The sequence below is a fragment of the Alexandromys fortis genome, unplaced genomic scaffold, assembly GCF_014885135.2.
Source record: "Alexandromys fortis isolate MF-2015 unplaced genomic scaffold, M_Fortis_MF-2015_v1.1 scaffold_7, whole genome shotgun sequence".
NCBI classification, from domain to species: domain Eukaryota; kingdom Metazoa; phylum Chordata; class Mammalia; order Rodentia; family Cricetidae; genus Alexandromys; species Alexandromys fortis.
In genome coordinates, this window is record NW_026067920.1 from 8462997 (window position 1) to 8481067 (window position 18071).

The window sequence follows — 18071 nt, forward strand, 5'->3', positions numbered from 1 at the left end:
AAAAGAAAAAAAAAGAAAAAGGAAGAAAAGAGAGAGAGAGAGAGAGAGAGAGAGAGAGAGAGAGGAGAAAGGCTTTATTTTAGTTTACAGTTATAGGTTATGATCCATCATAAAGAAGTTCAGGCAACTAATTTTGAACTAGAGTTGAACCACAAAGCAGATTCTCTTTATTATCCCACTATCGAGCTTATTTTTTAATTTCTATTTTAGATGATGTAGATGATGCCCAAGCCGATCTAGAACTCAAGCTTCTGCCTCTTGAGTGCTAGGATCACAGGCGCATACCATCACGCGGGATACTGATGATTAAATTTCTTTTCTTTTTTTTCCATACAGGGTTTGTCGGCGTAGCCCTGGCTGTCCTGGAACTTGGTCTGTATACCAAGCTAATCTGAATTTAAAGATCACCTGCCTCTGCTTCGCGAGTGCTGGGGTGAAAGGGGTGCGCTACCGCACCAGCTATCAGATTAAATTTCTGAGGCGCGAGTGCACACATAGGTTCAGGATTACTCTTCCGGAGCGACTTGGGAATCTACTATCAAACAAAATATACCAACTAAAACAAGAATAAGAAAAAGTGCGGTGCTCGATTCGGAGCCACGCCCTGAGGACTGCGGACGAGGACACAAGGCCCCGCCTGCCTCTCTCGGATTCTAATTCACCAATAGCCATCCTACCTCAATTTTACCGGCAAACTAGTTCGCAAATCCTCTACTTCCGCTTCCCCTCCTGGGCGCGGCTTCCGCACGTCAGAGGCGAGGCTTCCGGCCATCGGGGCGGAGCTTCCGGTCGTCAGTGGAGGCCGGTGGAGAGCTGAGGCTGTAGAATTGCTGGGACCGTGGGGCGTGCCATGGCGGTGAACCTGAGCCGGAACGGGCCGGCGCTGCAGGAAGCCTACGTGCGCGTGGTCAATGAGAAATCCCCGACCGACTGGTAGGCAGCGAGGCGGGTCCGGGGAGACCCTGGAAGTGGAAGGTCGGGGCGCACTGTGGCCGTGGTGTTGCTGGATCACCTTCCCGACTCCCTGCACCCTAGCGCGGTGCTACCCTGTCCTCGCCACTGCTGTCTGCCCCCTGACCTTTCCCCTGCCGCCTGTTGTCGGTTCTGCCCTGGGAGTCTCTTGAAGGTTTCTGTCTGGTTGTGATCGCTGTCCGCCAGCCTCTTGTCTTTTCTGGGACTTCTGGACAAAGGGGTCCCGCGCAGCTCCCCAACTCCTTTGAAGGAGGAAGCCGCGTCCTGGCCTTTTAAACCCGGATTCAGGAATAGACCTTGAAAGCAGTGTGATGGCGGGGTTGAGGTCATGAACTCACACTGAAGGCTCAGTCAGAGATGTCAGATCTGGGTCCCTGGTTCTCTTCGATCACATTTCTGAGTTACAGGAAGGGAACTGAAAACGGGATACTGTCACCTGTTTGAGAAAGGCTCCATCTTTCCTCCAGCACCCTAGGACTTCCTCTGCTAAGCTGCCAGTGTTTCGGTTTCATCCTCCAATTTACTCGGGATTTACATACAGTACTGTGAGCTTGGATTTGAAGTTTCAAGTGTGACCCTGCTGAGCCCCTCCCCCCTTCAGCTACATATAGCAATTCTCTTTCACTTTCCATTTACTTAAAATGTTTCCATTAGCCAGTTTTTAGCGCTTAAATTTCCGAGAAATATGCTGAGCACGGCAGGTTAAGGTGAACAAATGCTGGGGAGTACAGACTGCACCTTGGAGTTGTGGTGGGATCACCACTGCCCTCTGGTCAGCACTGAGGAACGACATACCGAGTCTGCCCGTGTTGAGTCTCCCATGGAGACTACCCCTATCGCATGGTCCTGTGATCTTTCTTCTGCTGCTTTGTATCCCCTCAATCTTCATGCCCTGCAGTCTTCTCAGGAACCATCACTGGGAGTGATACCCCACAGCCTAGCTAGCGGCGCAGGTCTCCCGAGCTTGCTGAGCTAGCCAGCTTGCTTGCTTTTTTGAGACAAAGCCTCACTCCATAGCTCTGGCTGGCCTGGAGCTCCCCTGCCTCTGTCTCCCAAGTACTCATTGAGCCCCTTACTGGAATCATCTGCTCCACTTCGGTCTGACATTGCCCTGCCTCGCCACTCATGTCCCTTCTGAGGGTGCAGAGCCTTCTCTTTGCCCAGGCAGCCATGTTACTGCTTAGGTTCCTGCAGTGCCACAGACTGCGCCACTCCAGTTGAATGAGCCTCTGGCCTCCACCCTCACTGCCATAGCCATTTCAGTAGTTACTCAGCAAGATTGTGTGGCAGGTCCCCACTCGCTAGCTGAGAAAATATCTGAGCCATCTCGGTTCCCTGCCCATAACTGCAGTGGCTTCCTGTTGCACTTTAAGAAAGCCCAGACTCTTGCCTGCCCCTCCTGCTGCCTACACTGGCCACACCTGTTGAGCACCCTTGAACCAAAGTCTTTCTCTTCCTCAAAACTGCAAGCTAGTTCCTCATCACAGCCTTGATCTTACGGAACTGGCTTCTATGGCATCTTGATGGTGTCTTGTCTTTCATATCTGCACTGAGGTTGTCTTCCCAGAGAGGCCTCCAGGTCCTAATATGTGGACCGTGTATATGCCTGGTGCCTTCAGAGTCTGAAAGAAGGTGTGGGGTCCCCTGAAACTAAAGTTATAGTCACCTTCTCATCTCCCCCAGTTTCTTTTCACTTCCTTGTGATATAAATAAGATACACGATGGAAACCTTCATGGAGTAGTGATGTGTGTATCAGTGTGTGTGCATCTGTGTGTGAATTTATGTATCTGTGTGAGTGTGTGCATCTGTGTGTTCTTCCTCTTCCCTAAAGTGGTGGGGTAGGCCTGTTTCTGTCCCTAGTGCCTAGATATGTTTTTGATGGATGGATTAAACCATGTAGAAAAAGTAAATAGACAATCAAAAAGAGGTGGTCTTCAATTGTTGGTCACAAAAAGCTGCACACACAGCTGGTACCACGCTGCACTATAGGCCAGAGCCACAGCTCTAGTTCCCCATCTGCAATCTAGCTTCAGCTTCCTCCCCAAAGAGCGAGTGTGACCTCTGAGCCCCTGGTTCCTATTCCACCCCGTGCATACTTCATTCCCTGACAGTACATTAGCGTTAGGGGTGTGTGTGTGTGTGTGTGACCTGTTGGAGGGTGAATTCCGTGGGGAGGACTTTCAGGGGGTGTTCATAGCTGCAGTGCCGTCTGCGTGCGCACATTCCGAGAGTGACTGGGTGGTGAAGGTGCTCTCTTGCTGTTAAAGCCCCATGAGCCACGCTTTCTTCACGTTGATTGTGATAAGGGTGGAGCTCGGGTGAAGACAAGAAAAAGCCTCTGAAGTGGAATATCTATTTTGGGGTGTGTGTGAGTGTGTACGTGCGTGCATGTGTGTACGTGCATGTATGCATGTGTGGATGCATTCACGGGTACAAATGGATGTCAATGTGTGTGTGAGGCCAGAGGTCAATGTCAGCCTTTCTCAGTCACTCTCTGCCTTACTTTATTGTTTATATTTTATGTGTATGAGTGTTTGTCTACGTGTATGTGTACCATGTGCATGTCTGATGCCTGCAGAAGCTAGAACAGGGTGTGGGTCCCCAAAAACTGAATTTACAGACTGTTGTGAGTCACATGTGAGTGATGGGAACCAAACCTGGGTCCTCTGCAAGAGCAGAAAGGACTCTTATGCCCTACTTTTTTTTTTTTTTCCTTTTTCTCTTTTTGAGAGAGAGGGTCTCATTCAACCTCATTCTCACTAATTTTCTAGACTGGGTGGCCAGGAAGTTCCAGGTTCCATCTGTGTGTCTTCCCCAGCTGTGTCTGGCTTTTTCATGGGGACAGGGATGGACCTCAGGTCCCCATGTTTTGCATAACAAATACTTTGTCAACTGAGCTGCCTTCCCAGTCTTGATAGATTTGGTTTTGTTTTGTTTGAGCCAGAATCTCACCGTGTAGTCCAGGCTGATCTTGAATCTACCTGGATCTATCTGCCTCTGCCTCCCTCCATCACTGCCTCCTGGTGCTGGGATTACCAAGCATGTGCCACTATACCTAGCTTGAACTGAAAAACATTCCGAAGGTAGTTTCAGATAGAACACAGGAGAAAGTGGGGGAGGCTGGAGGTGTAGACCCCAGACACCAGGCAGGTCTTTCTTTGCTGCTAGATCCCTTCTGTCCTCTGCTGCTGCTTCTAGCCTCCCCGCCCTAACAGGCAGCGCTCGTCACCAAGAGGAAGGGACTTGTTTCTTCCAGAGAGCTCTACCAATTCGGGCTGAATATCTGTTGGCTGGGGTTCTCTGCTCTGGGAAGCAGCATCTCCTTCCTGGTGACCTCCTGTGACTCTCAGGACATGCATTTGTCGTGGCACTGACAACCTCTTGGAACTTAGTCTGGAGTTTCTGTCTCTCGAGCTGCTTTGCTGTCACCTGGGTCAGTTCTTGTGCCTCATGCTTGTCACCCCTGCTGGGGTTGTTAGTGTTGGTGCAAGATCGTTTAATGCCTGGGCCCCATGTTGTGACCCTCAGGTACAGCTTGCCTTCCTGAGGCCACCTCTCCAGGTTCTTCCATCAGTAGCCTTCATTCTGGTCAATTGCCTATACTAAACAGATTCATCGTATTTCCTCACTGCTTCTAGAGATCAAGTGTATAAGCTAAAATCATCTAGAATCGTTTGAATAATTAGTTCTACACACCAGCTTGGAGTTGGCTCATCAAGTTAAGGCTCTGCTGGATGGAAAGCCTGTGGGCTTCTGTCCGTCAGAGGCTCGGTGGACCGGGGGCCTTTGTTTGTTTTTCTTTTTTCTCCTTTGTTTTCTTTTTTTTTTAAGATTCATGTGTTTATGAGTGTTCTATCTTCATGTACACCTATACATCAGAAGAGGGCACTAAATCTCATTATAGATGGTTGTGAGCCACATGTGGTTTCTGGGAATTGAACTCAGGCCCTCTAGAAAAGCAGTCTTAACTGCTGAGCCATCTCTCCAGCCCCTGTTTGTTTGTTTTTCAAGGCAGAGTTTTTCTGTGTAACAGCCCTGGCTGCTCTGGAACTCACTCTGCAGACCAGGCTGACTTTACACTCCCAGAGATCCCCCTGCCTCTGCCTCCTGACTGCTGGATTAAAGACGTGCACCACCACCGCCCAGTTTGGATCACTGGTCTTAACTGGGACTCGATGTTATGTAATTGTCTGCTTTCTGTTGCTGTATACTCCTGGTAAAGTGCATATTAAAAGAGTCTCAAGACAGAAAGAGCTTGTGCCCCACCCACAGGCTGTAGAAGCAGGGCTGATACACTCAGGAGTACCCCTTCCTGCTTCTCCTTTAGGTGTTTGGATTCGGAAATATGTAGACATATTATGCCTTTTGAAATTTATGCACCTGCAGTCCAGTTGAGTGTTTCTTTCATGAGTGTGCAGAAAGAACACACAATTCTGTGCTTGTATCTTCCTCTCAGTAGATGTATGTATGTCCTTCCACAATCTCCATGGCTTTCTCTCAAAGGGAGTCCATGGCTAGCTAGCCTCAGAGTAGCCTGCTCCTATGTGCCAAGGCAGGGCAGGGCACAGTGGAGCCTGCGCCTGCCATGTAGATGCAGTGGGTCGAGCATGGGTGCTGGCCACTGACCATGCTTGTGTTTCCTTTCAGGGCTCTGTTTACCTATGAAGGCAACAGCAATGACATCCGTGTGGCTGGCACAGGCGGTGAGTATGAACCCACACAGGCTCTCAGCACCAGAAGAGAAGAGAGATACACAACGGGGAGAGGTTGTGGCTAGCCCTGGACCACCTCAGCTGACATTTAAGCCATCACAGGAGCAGAAGGGAATTCGGGCACACAGGCGTCTCCTTTCTCCAGCTCAGCTGCAGTGACCTTTCCCCCAGTTGATTTTTCGCAGACCTTTTACTGAGTTAGCTCCAGACTACTCCTGATCTGAATGTGGACCAGTGTCCGGTAGGACCATGGCCAGAGCCATGTCAGCCATGACACACTGGTGTGTTTCACGTTTGCTAATGAAGACATTCTTTGGCTGTCCTTGGCTGGGCCAGGACACTGCTGCTGTCCACCCTCCAGCTTATGGGCAGCCCTTGTCCAGGGCACTACAGATTGAGGATGCCAGTCTTCAAGCCGGTGTAGGTGAAGACCCACAACATATATGTTCTCTGACTCTGCCCTGCCCTGGTCTTGGGCAACTACGTGCAAAGGTGTGACCCTCCTTAGGGAGAGCCAGTGTGGCCGCAGGTGATTGTGAGGACCTTGATTTGGTATTTCAAAGAAATACTGGCTCTTGGCTACCACTGGGAGAAACAGACAAGTCAGCTAAGCCAGAAATGCCTGGGGTATGAGACAGACCTCTCAGCTGAAATCCTTGGCTCTCCCAAGCTCGAGGCTAGCATGGCTGTCCTTAGGGCCTGCCTGACCTTCCCGCTCCAAGTGAGTGCCTAGAACATGCTCTCTGCTCGGGCAAATGAGAGTGTGGTTTTAGGTACTATTGTTGACAGAAAAGTTCCTTTCCACCGTGAGATATTCTTGCTGATGCATCCTCTCTCTAGAATCGCCACCGATTGGTCATCTCACATGACACTGTGTATGCCCGAGAGCTGCACATGTCAGCAGTCGGAGCTTCTGGCTGGCACAAGGCACGACTCTGTTGCCCATCAGAATGCTGCTGCCCTGGGTTCTGGGGAGCCCTGTAGCTGAAATGTGTGACCCAGGAAATTTAGAGGTTGAAGCACAGTGTCAGGGAGAATGGCTTAGGGCAGCTCATCGTCCCCAGCCAAGACTGTGAGAGTTTTCACTAACTGTTTATCTCTGGGATGCCCCAAAAGGTCTGACTCTGGTGGACACGTAGTCTGTGACAAGGGAGCATTAGTAGGCTCTTGTCCCAGGCCTTCCTTGGTAACCTTGTCATAGAGCTCTTCCATTCAGAGATCTGGTGCTGTGCAAGCACAGTAACGCACACCTATAGCCCCAGCGCTCAGGAGACAGAAGCCAACGGGTGGAGCTCTCTGAGTTTGAGGCCAGCCTGGTCTACAGTTCCAGGACAGCCGGGCCTATATAGAGACCTGTCTCAAAAACAAAAAAGAAAGAAGTAAAGTAAATATAGTAAAAATGGCCTTTTATTTATGATTTCCTTCTCAATCTTAGAGAAGCGATTTTCAGAAACAAAAACAAACTATTGTGGGTTAAAAAAAAAACTAGGAGGTGGTGGGGACACCTGACATGCTTGCCAGAAACGCACTTCACTGAGTCCCACAAGCTCTGCTGAGTCAGCTGAGTGGGGCTGGGACCCAAGAGTCGGGTTATTTTATGTTCGTTTACGTGTTTGCTTACTATTTTGTGGAGCTGGAGATTGGCCCAGGACCTGATAGGTGCTAGCCGGGCACTCTGCCGCTGAGTCTGATTTTAAACTTGGGTCCCAGAAGGATTCTGAGGCAGGTGGGGCGAGCACTGGTGGGCAGGGGTGCAGGCTGCCTCTGAGCCTTCCTGTAACTCTGCAGAGGGAGGCCTGGAGGAGCTGGTGGAGGAACTCAACAGTGGGAAGGTGATGTACGCCTTCTGCAGGGTGAAGGACCCCAACTCCGGCCTGCCCAAGTTTGTCCTCATCAACTGGGTATGTGGATTCATGGCTGATGTCATTGCAGCAGCCCCTTGTCTCCTCTCCTTTGACTTGGCCTTGGGAACAGTAGTTCATTACACCACTCAGTAGGTCAGCAGGACTGTTGGTTAAGAATGGGGATGAGTAGAGTATACCGTCCATTCATTGAACCAAGGAATAAATGGCTTTGCTTGGGATTCACCCCCAAAGCCAGAAGGATTCCTGCAGAATGGAGTAGAAATTATTACAAAAAAATCCCCACCCTGAGATGGCTCTGCGGTTGTGTTCAGGAGCCTTGAAAGTATAGCGATAGGAACTCCAACAGCATAGGTCCCCCTAGTCGGGGACCAGGAATGTTTGAGAAATGCCCCCACTTGGGAAGCCAGCAACCGTGCTTCTCAGATTGCACCCTGAGCTCGGAAAGTATGAAGACTGATCTCATCTGTGTGACTCATTCGGGAGAATGGCTTTGTCTGGGAGGAGGGGACGGAGTGCCTTTAGGAGAGATAGGGAAACTGTTGGGTTCCTGGGAATTGTGGGCCAGGAAGTGGCTTTGGAGGAGGCCTGGGTCATGCTATCTGTGCTTGTGTTGCAGACAGGCGAGGGTGTGAATGATGTGCGGAAGGGAGCATGCGCCAACCACGTCAGCACCATGGCCAACTTCCTGAAGGTGAGGGCCAAGCCAAGCCCCGCAAAGGGCCTTGCAGGATCCAGTACTCTAGATTCCTGAATACAGGTAAACTGGAAGGGAGCTGGAAACAGGAGCAGGACCATGGCCAATGTTCTGGCTGAGCAGCAGGATATGGGCAGAGCCACCTCTGCCTGACTTCAGTAGGGCAAGATAAGGACCACTCCAGGACTGACCCAACTGCTTTGCTGATCATCCTCTCTATGGTTTAGCAGTGTTCGGCATGATGGCACACACCTTTAATCGCAGCACTCAGGAGCCTGAGGCAGGCAGATTCTTTGAGTTTGAGGCCAGCTAGGGCTACCTAGTGAGACCTTGTCAAAAAGAAAGAAGAGAGAGAGAGAAGTTAAGCAGCAGCAGCAGCAGCTAGACTTGCGGGAAGAAGCCGCCGCCCTGCCCACGCACTCTCTGATGCATCCCTTTGCTGCCCTTTATACAGCATTCGTGTCACTCCTCCCACAGCTGTAACAGCTGTAGTGTCTTCCAATTTCAGAGACATTTCTATCACAATTAATTTATAATTTTGTTGTCAGCTGACTTTGCATTTGCTTGGTTCCTGGCAAGGAGACTTGAGACTGACTTCTGTTTCTGCCAGTATGTCTTTAGACATACCTTAGTTCTCCCATCTGGTCTGAAAGCTTTTAATTAAGTTTTCAAATTTTTGTGCTGAGAACAAACCCAGATTCTCACATGCTAGGCAAGGACTCTGCTTCCGAGTACTTGGTGAGCTTCCAATATAATAACCGCTAATGAGGTCTCAGGTCAGCTACGCAGGAAGGAGTCAGTTTCATTGAATAGATGGAAGGTGCCTGAGCATCTGTTGAACTGCAACAGGAACTTTGTAGCATTGACGGCTGGGGAGAGCTGACCCCTGTGTGCAGAGCTGGCCTTTGCTATATGGACAGGTAGTTTGGCCTGTTCTCTCCTAAGTTTGCAAAGCTTATATTTCAAGTGCTGCTTCTGCTCTAGGGCGCCCATGTGACCATCAATGCACGGGCTGAGGAGGACGTGGAGCCTGAGTGCATCATGGAGAAGGTTGCCAAGGCCTCTGGAGCTAACTACAGCTTCCATAGGGAAAGCGCCTGCTTCCAGGATACAGGACCTCAGGCCCCAGTGGTGAGTGCTGCCCTGACATGGACCTTCCTTCATGCCTAAGAGCAGGGGACCAAAAATGTAGTTTTTAATGTCTGAGTAACAATTCCTTCTGCTTGGCATCTCTTGATGGTGATCCTATGCCCTGATGGGCACCAACCCCATGGCTTTGCTATTGGAGAGCCAGCTTGTGGCAGAGGCTCTTCAGCAACTGCCCACAGCTGTAATAGTCTAATAACCCGAGAGCTATAGTGTCCGCATGACTTAGATGGTCGGGGGAGCCGTTGTGGAGAACTTCTGGCAGCTTTATTGCAGAGCCTGAAACCACACAGGCCTGTGGCTCTGGTATCATGTGGCGCTCATGGCTGCAAACCACTTAATTAGTCATACAATTGGGATCCATGGTGATGCTTCTGGATGTTGCCAGCAGTCAGCTGTCTGAAGAGCGGCCTACTTTAGAATTGCCAGGAGTCTAGAATAAAAATCCTCCTGTTCCCATCAGTGAGGACCAGTTGCCACCATAGACACACATGGACATGGACACACACCCTGTGCTCTCAGGGTGCCATGTCCTTGCTGGGGTGGTCTCCCTGAGCTTTTGTTTTTTTTGTTTGTTTTAAAGATGTATTTTGTCTTTATTTTATGTGTAGCGTGTCTGGGTGTTTTGCCTGTATGTGTGTCTGTGCACTACATGTGTACTGTGCCTGCAGAGGCCAGAAAGGGGCAACAACAGATCCTCTGGAACTGGAGTTACAGACAGCTATCCCATGTGGGTGCTGGGAACCTGGTCCTCTGCAGGAGCAGTAGTGCTCTTAGCCTCTGAGCCATCCTTTCTAGACCTTGTTTTGTTTAGTTTTTGAAACAGGGCCTTGCTCTGTAGGCCAGGCTGGCCTTGAACTCAAGATCCTTCTGCCTCAGCCACCTCAGCCTCCCGAGTGCTGCGCTTACAGGTGTGCACTACCACACCCAGCTCCAGACTTTTTTCTGAACGTCTTGGTGTGTCTTGTGAGTGGCAGTCCAGGCTCCTCTGAGCCTCCCAGGTGCAGACCTAGAAGGTTTCATGTGCTCTCTAGAGCTGACAAATTCCCGTTACCCTGCCCCATTCGTGCCTGACCATCCACTGTGTCTTCTCTAGGGCTCCGTGTACCAGAAAACCAACGCCGAGTCTGAGATCAAGAGGGTTGGCAAAGATAGCTTCTGGGCCAAGGCTGAGGTGAGTGCTGTAGTAGTGGAGGCGGGCACACTGACAGACACGCTGCTGGGCATTGTCCTTACAGCTGGTTACACTGAAGGCACAGTGCATGATGGGCTGCATTGTTCCTTCTTTGACATGGCCCTTTGAGGGACCCAGTCCCTGACAGGGGTTGAAGCCTAGGGGGCTGCACGTTGCTGAGTGCGCAGCTCCCTCTGCAGAAGGAAGAGGAGAACCGCAGACTGGAGGAGAAGCGAAGGGCTGAGGAGGAGCGGCAGCGACTGGAGGAGGAGCGGCGTGAGAGAGAGCTGCAGGAGGCTGCCCGCCGTGAGCAGCGCTACCAGGAACAGCATAGATCATCTGGAACCCCAAGGTTAGCCCACCATGCCCTGGGCAAGTGGTTATGGCTGTCCCCAAATGCTCGCCTGTTGTGGGGCAGGAACACTGAGGGACCAGCATGAGGAGCTGCTGCCAGCCTCAGCTCTCCTGATCTCTGCCCTTCCAGCAGGACGTGTGAGCAGGAGCAAGAAGTGCTTTCAAGGAGCAGACAGGAATGGGTGAGTTTCAGGCATCTCTTCAACAGACCTGGGGATTTGCTAGTTTGGCTCTGTCTTAGCCACTTGGTGAAATCCTTGTTGTTGGATTGAGGCTTAGCCCAGACCTCTGCAGTCAACCTGAGGCGCATCTGTGCACACAGAGAAGCAGTGGGGGAAACCAGGACAGAAGCTCTGGGCATGGCTCGAAGCCGCGTCTTGGGAGAGGCCCTGTCAGCTCCTCGTCTCCCTGGTCCCCATTCTAACTCATCCTACACACACTTAACACAGCGTTGAGGGCCTGCTTTCTGAACTAGGGCAGTCAGGTGAGAGGCCTTTGGGTTCTCAGTCACCGCGGGGGTCAAAGCATGCTTCTGTGCTTCTCCCAGGAGTCTGCTGGGCAGCAGGCCCCACACCCACGAGAGATTTTCAAGCAGAAGGAGAGGGCTATGTCCACCACCTCTCTCTCCAGCTCTCAGCCAGGTGAGACCTCCTCTGGGCCTGGCAACAAAACAGGGTGGACCGAGGGGAAGCCTAGAGTCCATGCAAGGGCCTCCAGGGCATGTTTTAAAGGGCGACAAAAGAATGAGGAGAGCCACCAGAATCCAGGTGACACAGCCCGAAACCCTGGGGTGTTTACCTGTGTTAACAGGGGCCCTACTTCAGATACACTAGGCAGGTCTGTGGAGTGCAGGTGTTATAGCTGAAGTAATGACTTGGTGTTTTCTGGGTTGTTCAGGTAAGCTGAGGAGCCCCTTCCTGCAGAAGCAGCTCACTCAGCCAGAAGCCTCCTATGGCAGAGAGCCAACTCCCACCGTCTCAAGGCCCGGTGCAGGCAAGACCCCTGTAACCTTGTACAGCCCTGAGGGGAGATGATGATTGAGAGGGGGACTTTTGTAGAAAGAAGGTCATATCCTGTTGTGGCCTTTGCTGTAGGTGTCTGTGAGGAGCCAGCACCTAGCAGTCTGTCTGCAGTTCAGACAGAAGAAGAACCCACATATGAAGAAGCCCCAGAGCAGGAGGCTCTCTACGAGGAACCGCCACTGGTGGGTTGGACATAGGTCTGAGTTCCTGTGGCATGTTTTAGGGTACTAGGATTGTATTGTTTTTTCTGTTTTTATTTTATGAGTGTTTGACCTGTATGTGTATGTGTGTGTGGTACGTGTGGAGGCCAAAAGAAAACATCAGATGCCTCTGGAATAGGGATTACAGTTGTGAGCTGCGTGGGTTCTGAGAGCCAAGCTGGGATCCTCTGCAAGAGCAGCAAATGCTCTTAACTACTGAACCATCCCTTCACTGTATTTTGAAGACAGGGTCTCACTGTGTAGTCTTCAGCTGGAGATCCCGTTGACCCGGCCTTTCTGAGTGTGGGGATTGCCCCTATCACAGCTTAGTTTTGTTTTGGTCTGTGGCAGGGATGATAGAATCCAAGGCCTTGAGCATTGTAGGCAAGCAGCCTACCTGTGAGTCTGCTCATTCTCCTTGGAACCGTGCTGTGCCGTGGTCGTGTGTGCCAGTGCCCTGTGTGGTTGATGACAGATGCCAAGAGCTCCTTTGTGTGCTACCTTTGAGATGAGAGCCGTGCTGCAAGTGTACCAGGCAGCCACAGCCCCTTGCCCTACAGGGCCCTCTCGTACTCGATGCCCTTGCCCCAGATCCCAGCTTAGTCTGAGCCTTGGGTGAAGGCTGAGACTGGAGTAATGCCATCTTTCTCACTTCCAACAGGTACAGCAGCAAGGGGCTGACTCCGTACACATCGACAACTACATGCAGGGCCAGGGCCTCAGTGGGCAGGGGCTGTGTGCCCGGGCCTTGTACGACTACCAGGCAGGTAAGATTCCTCTAGCTACCGTCACGGGTCACAAATCCTGAGATTAGGGAACAAGAATGTGTACAGGGGCTTTCTGGGGGTTAGCTCCAGAGGGTATCTGAAAGGAAAGATATATGGGATGGGATGGAAGACCCTCTGTAGTGGGAATGCCCACAGCCTTGGAACGTCTGTCCTGAAGAGCACGTGCCTCCAGTTGGCTGCCTACCATCCACCACGCACTCACAGAATCCCTATAGCCATCCTTACTGTAGACCTTCCAGGTCTGATGGGAGAAGTGAGGCCTGCGTGTCAGCTCCGAGCCTTCAGGGTTGGGGCACTGGGGAACAAGGATTTAAAGGAGTGATCTTTAGGATGCTCTGCCTTGAGTGGTGGCCAGTGCAGGTACAGGCACATTGGTGCCGCCCGACTGGGTGGCACTGGGCTCTTTGGGGACAGGTGAGGGGTGTGGCAAGGTACCAAGATGCCATCCCTCGGCTTCCCTTCCTGCAGCCGACGACACAGAGATCTCCTTTGACCCTGAGAACCTAATCACGGGCATCGAGGTGATTGATGAAGGCTGGTGGCGTGGCTACGGGCCTGACGGCCACTTTGGCATGTTTCCTGCCAACTACGTGGAGCTCATAGAGTGAGGCCGAGGCCTGTCTTCTCCACCCGAAGAGGAGGCCTGAGAGTTAATGTTTGACACTCTTCCAGGAATGGAACTTCAGTAAGGACAAGGCTCCCTCTGCCTTGAGTGCTGTCACCCCAGATGTAGCCGTTTCCCGCTGCTCCCCCAAATGCTTACCACAACCTCCAGGACCTCCTACCAGACTTACACTTGACCCCAGTGGGAATGGCGTATTGATCCAAGCTTAACCTGTGGCCTGCTCCTGGGTGACCTCTGCCCGAGGACAGCAGCACTGAGAAGTTGGAGTCGGAGCAGGGACATCTGGGGGCCACATTCTGCATCTGCCTTTCTTTCTCTCTGTGGCTTCTCAGGGGTGGTAGCTGCAGCTGTTTCCTCGGGAATCATGAACTTAAGTCTTGACCAAAGTCAGAGTAGAACATGACGGTTTTGACAGCAGGGAGGTTTTCTTACTAGGGGCTTCCCTACCTCACTCCCTCTCTGTCCCCGTGCCTGTGTTGTGGGAAGAAGGGATGGGACGACCAAGCTCCCATCTCTGAGAATGTGAAAAATCAGACATGACATGTATCTTGTGGTTCACTCATGTCTGCTGGCTCCGCGCATCTGTGTCTGATAAACCATCTGAGACCTGCAGTGAGGCCCACAGCTCATCACTGCTCCCACATGGAAGAAAGCCCAGCCTGGGGTCTCTATCTGCATCATACATAAGTGTACACGTGTGTTTACACATATGTGCCCTCAGACAAATTGGCTGTTTAGCCTCCTGTAGGAAGTACAAATGAACCTGGCATGGTGGTGTGGCCTTTAACCCCAGCACATAGGAGGCAGTGGCAGGTGGATCTCCATGAATTCAAGGCCATAAGGTCAGCCTGCTCTTTTTCAGTTCCTGGACAGCCAGAGCTAGAGATTCAGTCTCAAAAAAAGGGGTTGGAGTATATAAATAAGCTATAACTCATGTTGGAGCCTTCCTGTATTTCAGTTCTAGAAGACACCACGGCTGCAAAGTTCCCTCCAGGAGCCTCTGCAACATGGTCCAACACTCATCTGCCTGGAGGTAGTGGACATACTTGACCCCAGACTTGCCCGCTGGTAGCCTGGAACGGAAGTGCCCGGGGAAACCACAGACCTCATGCTGTGGTCAAGCCTACTTCCTCCCCATCTTCTGCCTATCCTTTAGGACAGCAGGCCATGGAGGCCCTATGAGCTAAAACTGTTGCAGGCTTAGTCGGATAGACTTGTCCTGCCTGGGAGGTACACTTGACATGCCAGTTAAGAGGTCACAGAGATAGCAGAAAGCCACCCTGAAGGAAACTGGTCAAGAGTCACACTTCCTGTTTCTCATGGAGAAGTCCAGGGCACATTGCTTTTCTCCTTAATGTAACCAAGTGACTCCAGAGCTGCAGGGTCACTGCAGGGGATTGGTCACACACACGTGGTGTGCATAGTCCTGATTTAGCCCCTTCCCCCATAGCCAGAGATGGGTACTGGACTTCTCCCCCCATCAATGTTGAGTTAGGGATAGCTGCAACCCTGGACCCAGAAGTCCTCATGACTGAGTTGAGCTTGGCAGACCAAGTCTGGCCATGCTAAACTTGGTACTGTGCTGAAGGAACTTTATTGCCCATGTACACCCTCACTTGGCCTTGCCCTGGGCGGCAACAGCTTCCATGGCCTTCCGAACTGTCTCTTCGTCTCCCAGGAACCTCATTGGCTTGGTAGGCTTCAGCGCCTGGTCCAGCTCATACACGATGGGGATTCCCGTGGGCAGGTTCAGGTCCATGATGGCCTGATCTGACATCCCTGGAGCAGAAACAGTGTTCTTAGCGCCTTCCACTCAGTTCATACATGACCTTGGTACTAGGATGCTGCCAGTTAACCCGTCCATGAGAGCAAGACCACAGACATGTGCCTAAAGGTCAAGGCGGACCTGCTTACAGAAATAGCCCAGCAGCAAGACAAGAACACCCACCATCAATAGCTGTAACCTGAGTGTAGCCATGCATGCTCTCAGCCCAGGGTGAACTGGCCAAACTAAAGACGGTTGAGACGAGTCATTTGGTTTCTAGAGGTTCTAAATTCTGAGCAGGGAAGGAACAGGAAACTTGACCCTGCCTGCTCCAGCAGCCCCTGCCTGGAATAGCAGTTCAACCTTTGCCGTTGCCATCACCCAATCCCTACCAAGCAGGGGGACCTGGGAGTGTTCCCTGGAGCACTCCCCATGTACTTTCTCAGAACCCAGTCCAGGGAGGAGGGGCAGAGGTGTCCCCCTCATGTTGCACATCTGTTCATTAGTACACCCACTAGCTGGGGAAATGGGTCATACCCCACTCCTTTCTTAGTATCCCAGCAAACCTAAAGGTTGTCCAGAATCTAATAGACTTACAGTGTCTAAGACCCAGTTGGGACCATAATTGGTGACTTCCCTATGCCCACATGGCCCCCGAGGCCAGTCCATCACCCCTTGCTCTGGAGTAGGAGTCGCTCTGCAAGCCTAAGATGGTTAAATAACCATAGCTCTGCACTCAGACCGCATTTTGCCTAAAGAAGCTTTGGGGAGGGAGACAGTGGTTCAGCTTTGTGCAGGGAGTGGGCTGTTCATTGTAGCCTATATCTGAGGCCAAAGGACCTCAAGTTCAAGGCCTTGGGTTCAGTGAGACTATCTTGGGGGGGAGGGGAGAAGCAGGCAGCACTAGGAGAGATGCCAAGAGTTCTGTAGCAACTCAAGTGGCTTGTTCAAGCTTCAGTAACAAGCCAGCATTGGGGCAGAATCCCGCCCTTGTCCCCTATGGGTGCCTTAAGCCTACTCTATAATTAGCGCCTGTGGGGTGGGGTGGCTCAGCTGTGCTGTGTCGACTAAACTCGCCACCTTCGTCACAGTAGCCCAGTGTATGCTGGGAATAGAACAACATAAAAGCATTTCTCAACTCTTAACCTCAATCTGCTTTTGAAACCCTCACCTAATGTAAAATATCTGAAACACGTCAGGGCTGTCACTAGTTCCTGTCTCCCATCTTTCCTGAGGATGAGCTCACCTTCCAGATGCTTCACGATGCCACGCAGGCTGTTTCCATGGGCAGCAATAAGCACTCTCTTGCCAGCCTTAATCTTGGGTGCTATCTCATCGTTCCAGAAGGGGAGGGCCCGGGCAATGGTGTCCTTGAGGCTCTCACAGGTAGGCAGCTCCCCAGACTTCAAGTCTGCATAACGCCGGTCCTGGGGGTGGACACATGAACACTTGTGTTTGCTCCCTGGGTAGCCCTCCCACGCAGGCTCCCAGCCTTCCGGCTTCCCAGCACCTGGCCCACCTTGCTGATGGAAGTGTAGTAGGGGTGTTTCTCGTCCATGGGGGGTGGCGGGGTGTCAAAGGAACGCCTCCAGATCTTCACCTGCTCCTCCCCGTGCTTTGCAGCCGTCTCAGCCTTATTGAGGCCTGTGAGGCCCCCATAGTGCCTCTCATTGAGGCGCCAGCTACGCACCACAGGCAGCCACATTTGGTCCGTACCATCCAGGATGGTCCAAAGGGTGCGAATAGCTCGCTTCAGCACCGATGTGTAGCAGATGTCAAACTCCATTTTGGCATCTTTGATGGCAATGGCCCCCCGCTTGGCCTCCTCAGCCCCCTTCTCACTCAGTTCTGCATCAAACCAGCCACAGAAACGGTTCTCTTGGTTCCATAAGCTCTCACCATGGCGAACCATTACTAGGCGGTGTGTGGCCATGGTGGCAAGGGACACGGGAGCTCCAGGTGACAGCTACTTGCTTAGCTCTTTCAGCTTTATAACAGTTTTCCCAGCCCCCACACCAGCCCCAACTGCCAATCAGCATTCCAGGAGGTGCAGGCAGAGGCAGGCGACCAGTAGTAGAACTGGGGGGGTGGGGTGTAGTTCAGAGACTTAAAAATAGCCCACGCTCTGCCTGGGCTCAGATGACAAGTCCATAACCAGCTGGCCCCTGGGGCCAAGCTGGGTGGGGCTGGGTGAAGGGTAGAAGTCAAGCCTGGGGCTGTTCTCCATGGAAATAATGTTCTTTGACATTCTGGGACTTTCAGGGTCTCCACCAGCCCTTTCCTGCTCAGGCAGAAATAAAACTACTCCAGGCCCACTGCTGATGTTTAAGATAGGCCTTAACTATGTGGCCCAAGCAGCAATCCTCCTGCCTCAGCCTCTTAACACAATAAGATGAGCTCAAGCCTGTCTTAGGAACGAATCTAGCCTAGTGTTAAAGTGTGTGTGTATAGGTCACCACCCGAAGAGGTCAGTGCATACATTAATGTATGTGGCTACAGCAGGTGACTGTTTCCTGCCCAGGTCCCTGTCTCAGCACACATGCATTGCCTGTGTTAGTGTGTTGCAGGCACTTGTTGCCAGGAGAATCCCCTCCACCATGCATACACACACACACACACCTGCACTCAACTTAGTAGAGAATTACTTCGGCTGGAGGCTTTCCTCGGGCTCCTGATCATCTATTTCCCTGGCAAGGGCCCTCTTCTGCCATCAACAGGCAGCCAAGCTAGGGGGGCCCTTTGGTAGACAGAGG

General features: G+C 51.8%; 2 protein-coding genes across 3 annotated transcripts; one reads left to right on the plus strand and one right to left on the minus strand.

Annotated features, from left to right (window-relative positions):
- Window positions 1-766: 766 nt before the first annotated feature.
- On the plus strand, window positions 767-14099 carry Dbnl (drebrin like). 2 transcript variants are annotated; one of them, XM_050141245.1, is made up of 13 exons: window positions 767-933; window positions 5621-5676; window positions 7474-7586; window positions 8167-8241; window positions 9229-9375; window positions 10487-10564; window positions 10765-10916; window positions 11049-11100; window positions 11466-11559; window positions 11816-11911; window positions 12013-12122; window positions 12802-12907; window positions 13397-14099. In XM_050141245.1, the coding sequence occupies exons 1-13, from the start codon at window positions 851-853 to the stop codon at window positions 13534-13536; spliced, it is 1302 nt and encodes a 433-aa protein (XP_049997202.1). In that variant the 5' UTR covers window positions 767-850; the 3' UTR covers window positions 13537-14099. The 2 variants fall into 2 exon arrangements, with proteins under 2 accessions (XP_049997202.1, XP_049997203.1); XM_050141246.1 differs by having other exon boundaries at window positions 11052-11100.
- Window positions 14100-14251: 152 nt separating this feature from the next.
- Window positions 14252-17379, minus strand: Pgam2 (phosphoglycerate mutase 2). The gene is made up of 3 exons (XM_050141247.1): window positions 16838-17379; window positions 16565-16745; window positions 14252-15332 (listed from the first exon to the last, which is right to left on the minus strand). The coding sequence occupies exons 1-3, from the start codon at window positions 17249-17251 to the stop codon at window positions 15166-15168; spliced, it is 762 nt and encodes a 253-aa protein (XP_049997204.1). The 5' UTR covers window positions 17252-17379; the 3' UTR covers window positions 14252-15165.
- Window positions 17380-18071: the final 692 nt, after the last annotated feature.

What these genes read in the sequence shown, in the direction of transcription:
- Dbnl (XM_050141245.1), top strand. Translation starts at nt 851, where the DNA reads ATGGCGGTGAACCTGAGCCGGAACGGGCCGGCGCTGCAGGAAGCCTAC. An exon ending in CCATGGCCAACTTCCTGAAG is followed by an intron (nt 8,242 to 9,228) that starts GTGAGGGCCAAG and finishes CTTCTGCTCTAG; the next exon opens with GGCGCCCATGTGACCATCAA. An exon ending in CGTCTCAAGGCCCGGTGCAG is followed by an intron (nt 11,912 to 12,012) that starts GCAAGACCCCTG and finishes CCTTTGCTGTAG; the next exon opens with GTGTCTGTGAGGAGCCAGCA.
- Pgam2 (XM_050141247.1), bottom strand. Translation starts at nt 17,251, where the DNA reads ATGGCCACACACCGCCTAGTAATGGTTCGCCATGGTGAGAGCTTATGG. An exon ending in ACTACACTTCCATCAGCAAG is followed by an intron (nt 16,746 to 16,837) that starts GTGGGCCAGGTG and finishes GTCCACCCCCAG; the next exon opens with GACCGGCGTTATGCAGACTT. An exon ending in CATCGTGAAGCATCTGGAAG is followed by an intron (nt 15,333 to 16,564) that starts GTGAGCTCATCC and finishes TTTCTGCTCCAG; the next exon opens with GGATGTCAGATCAGGCCATC.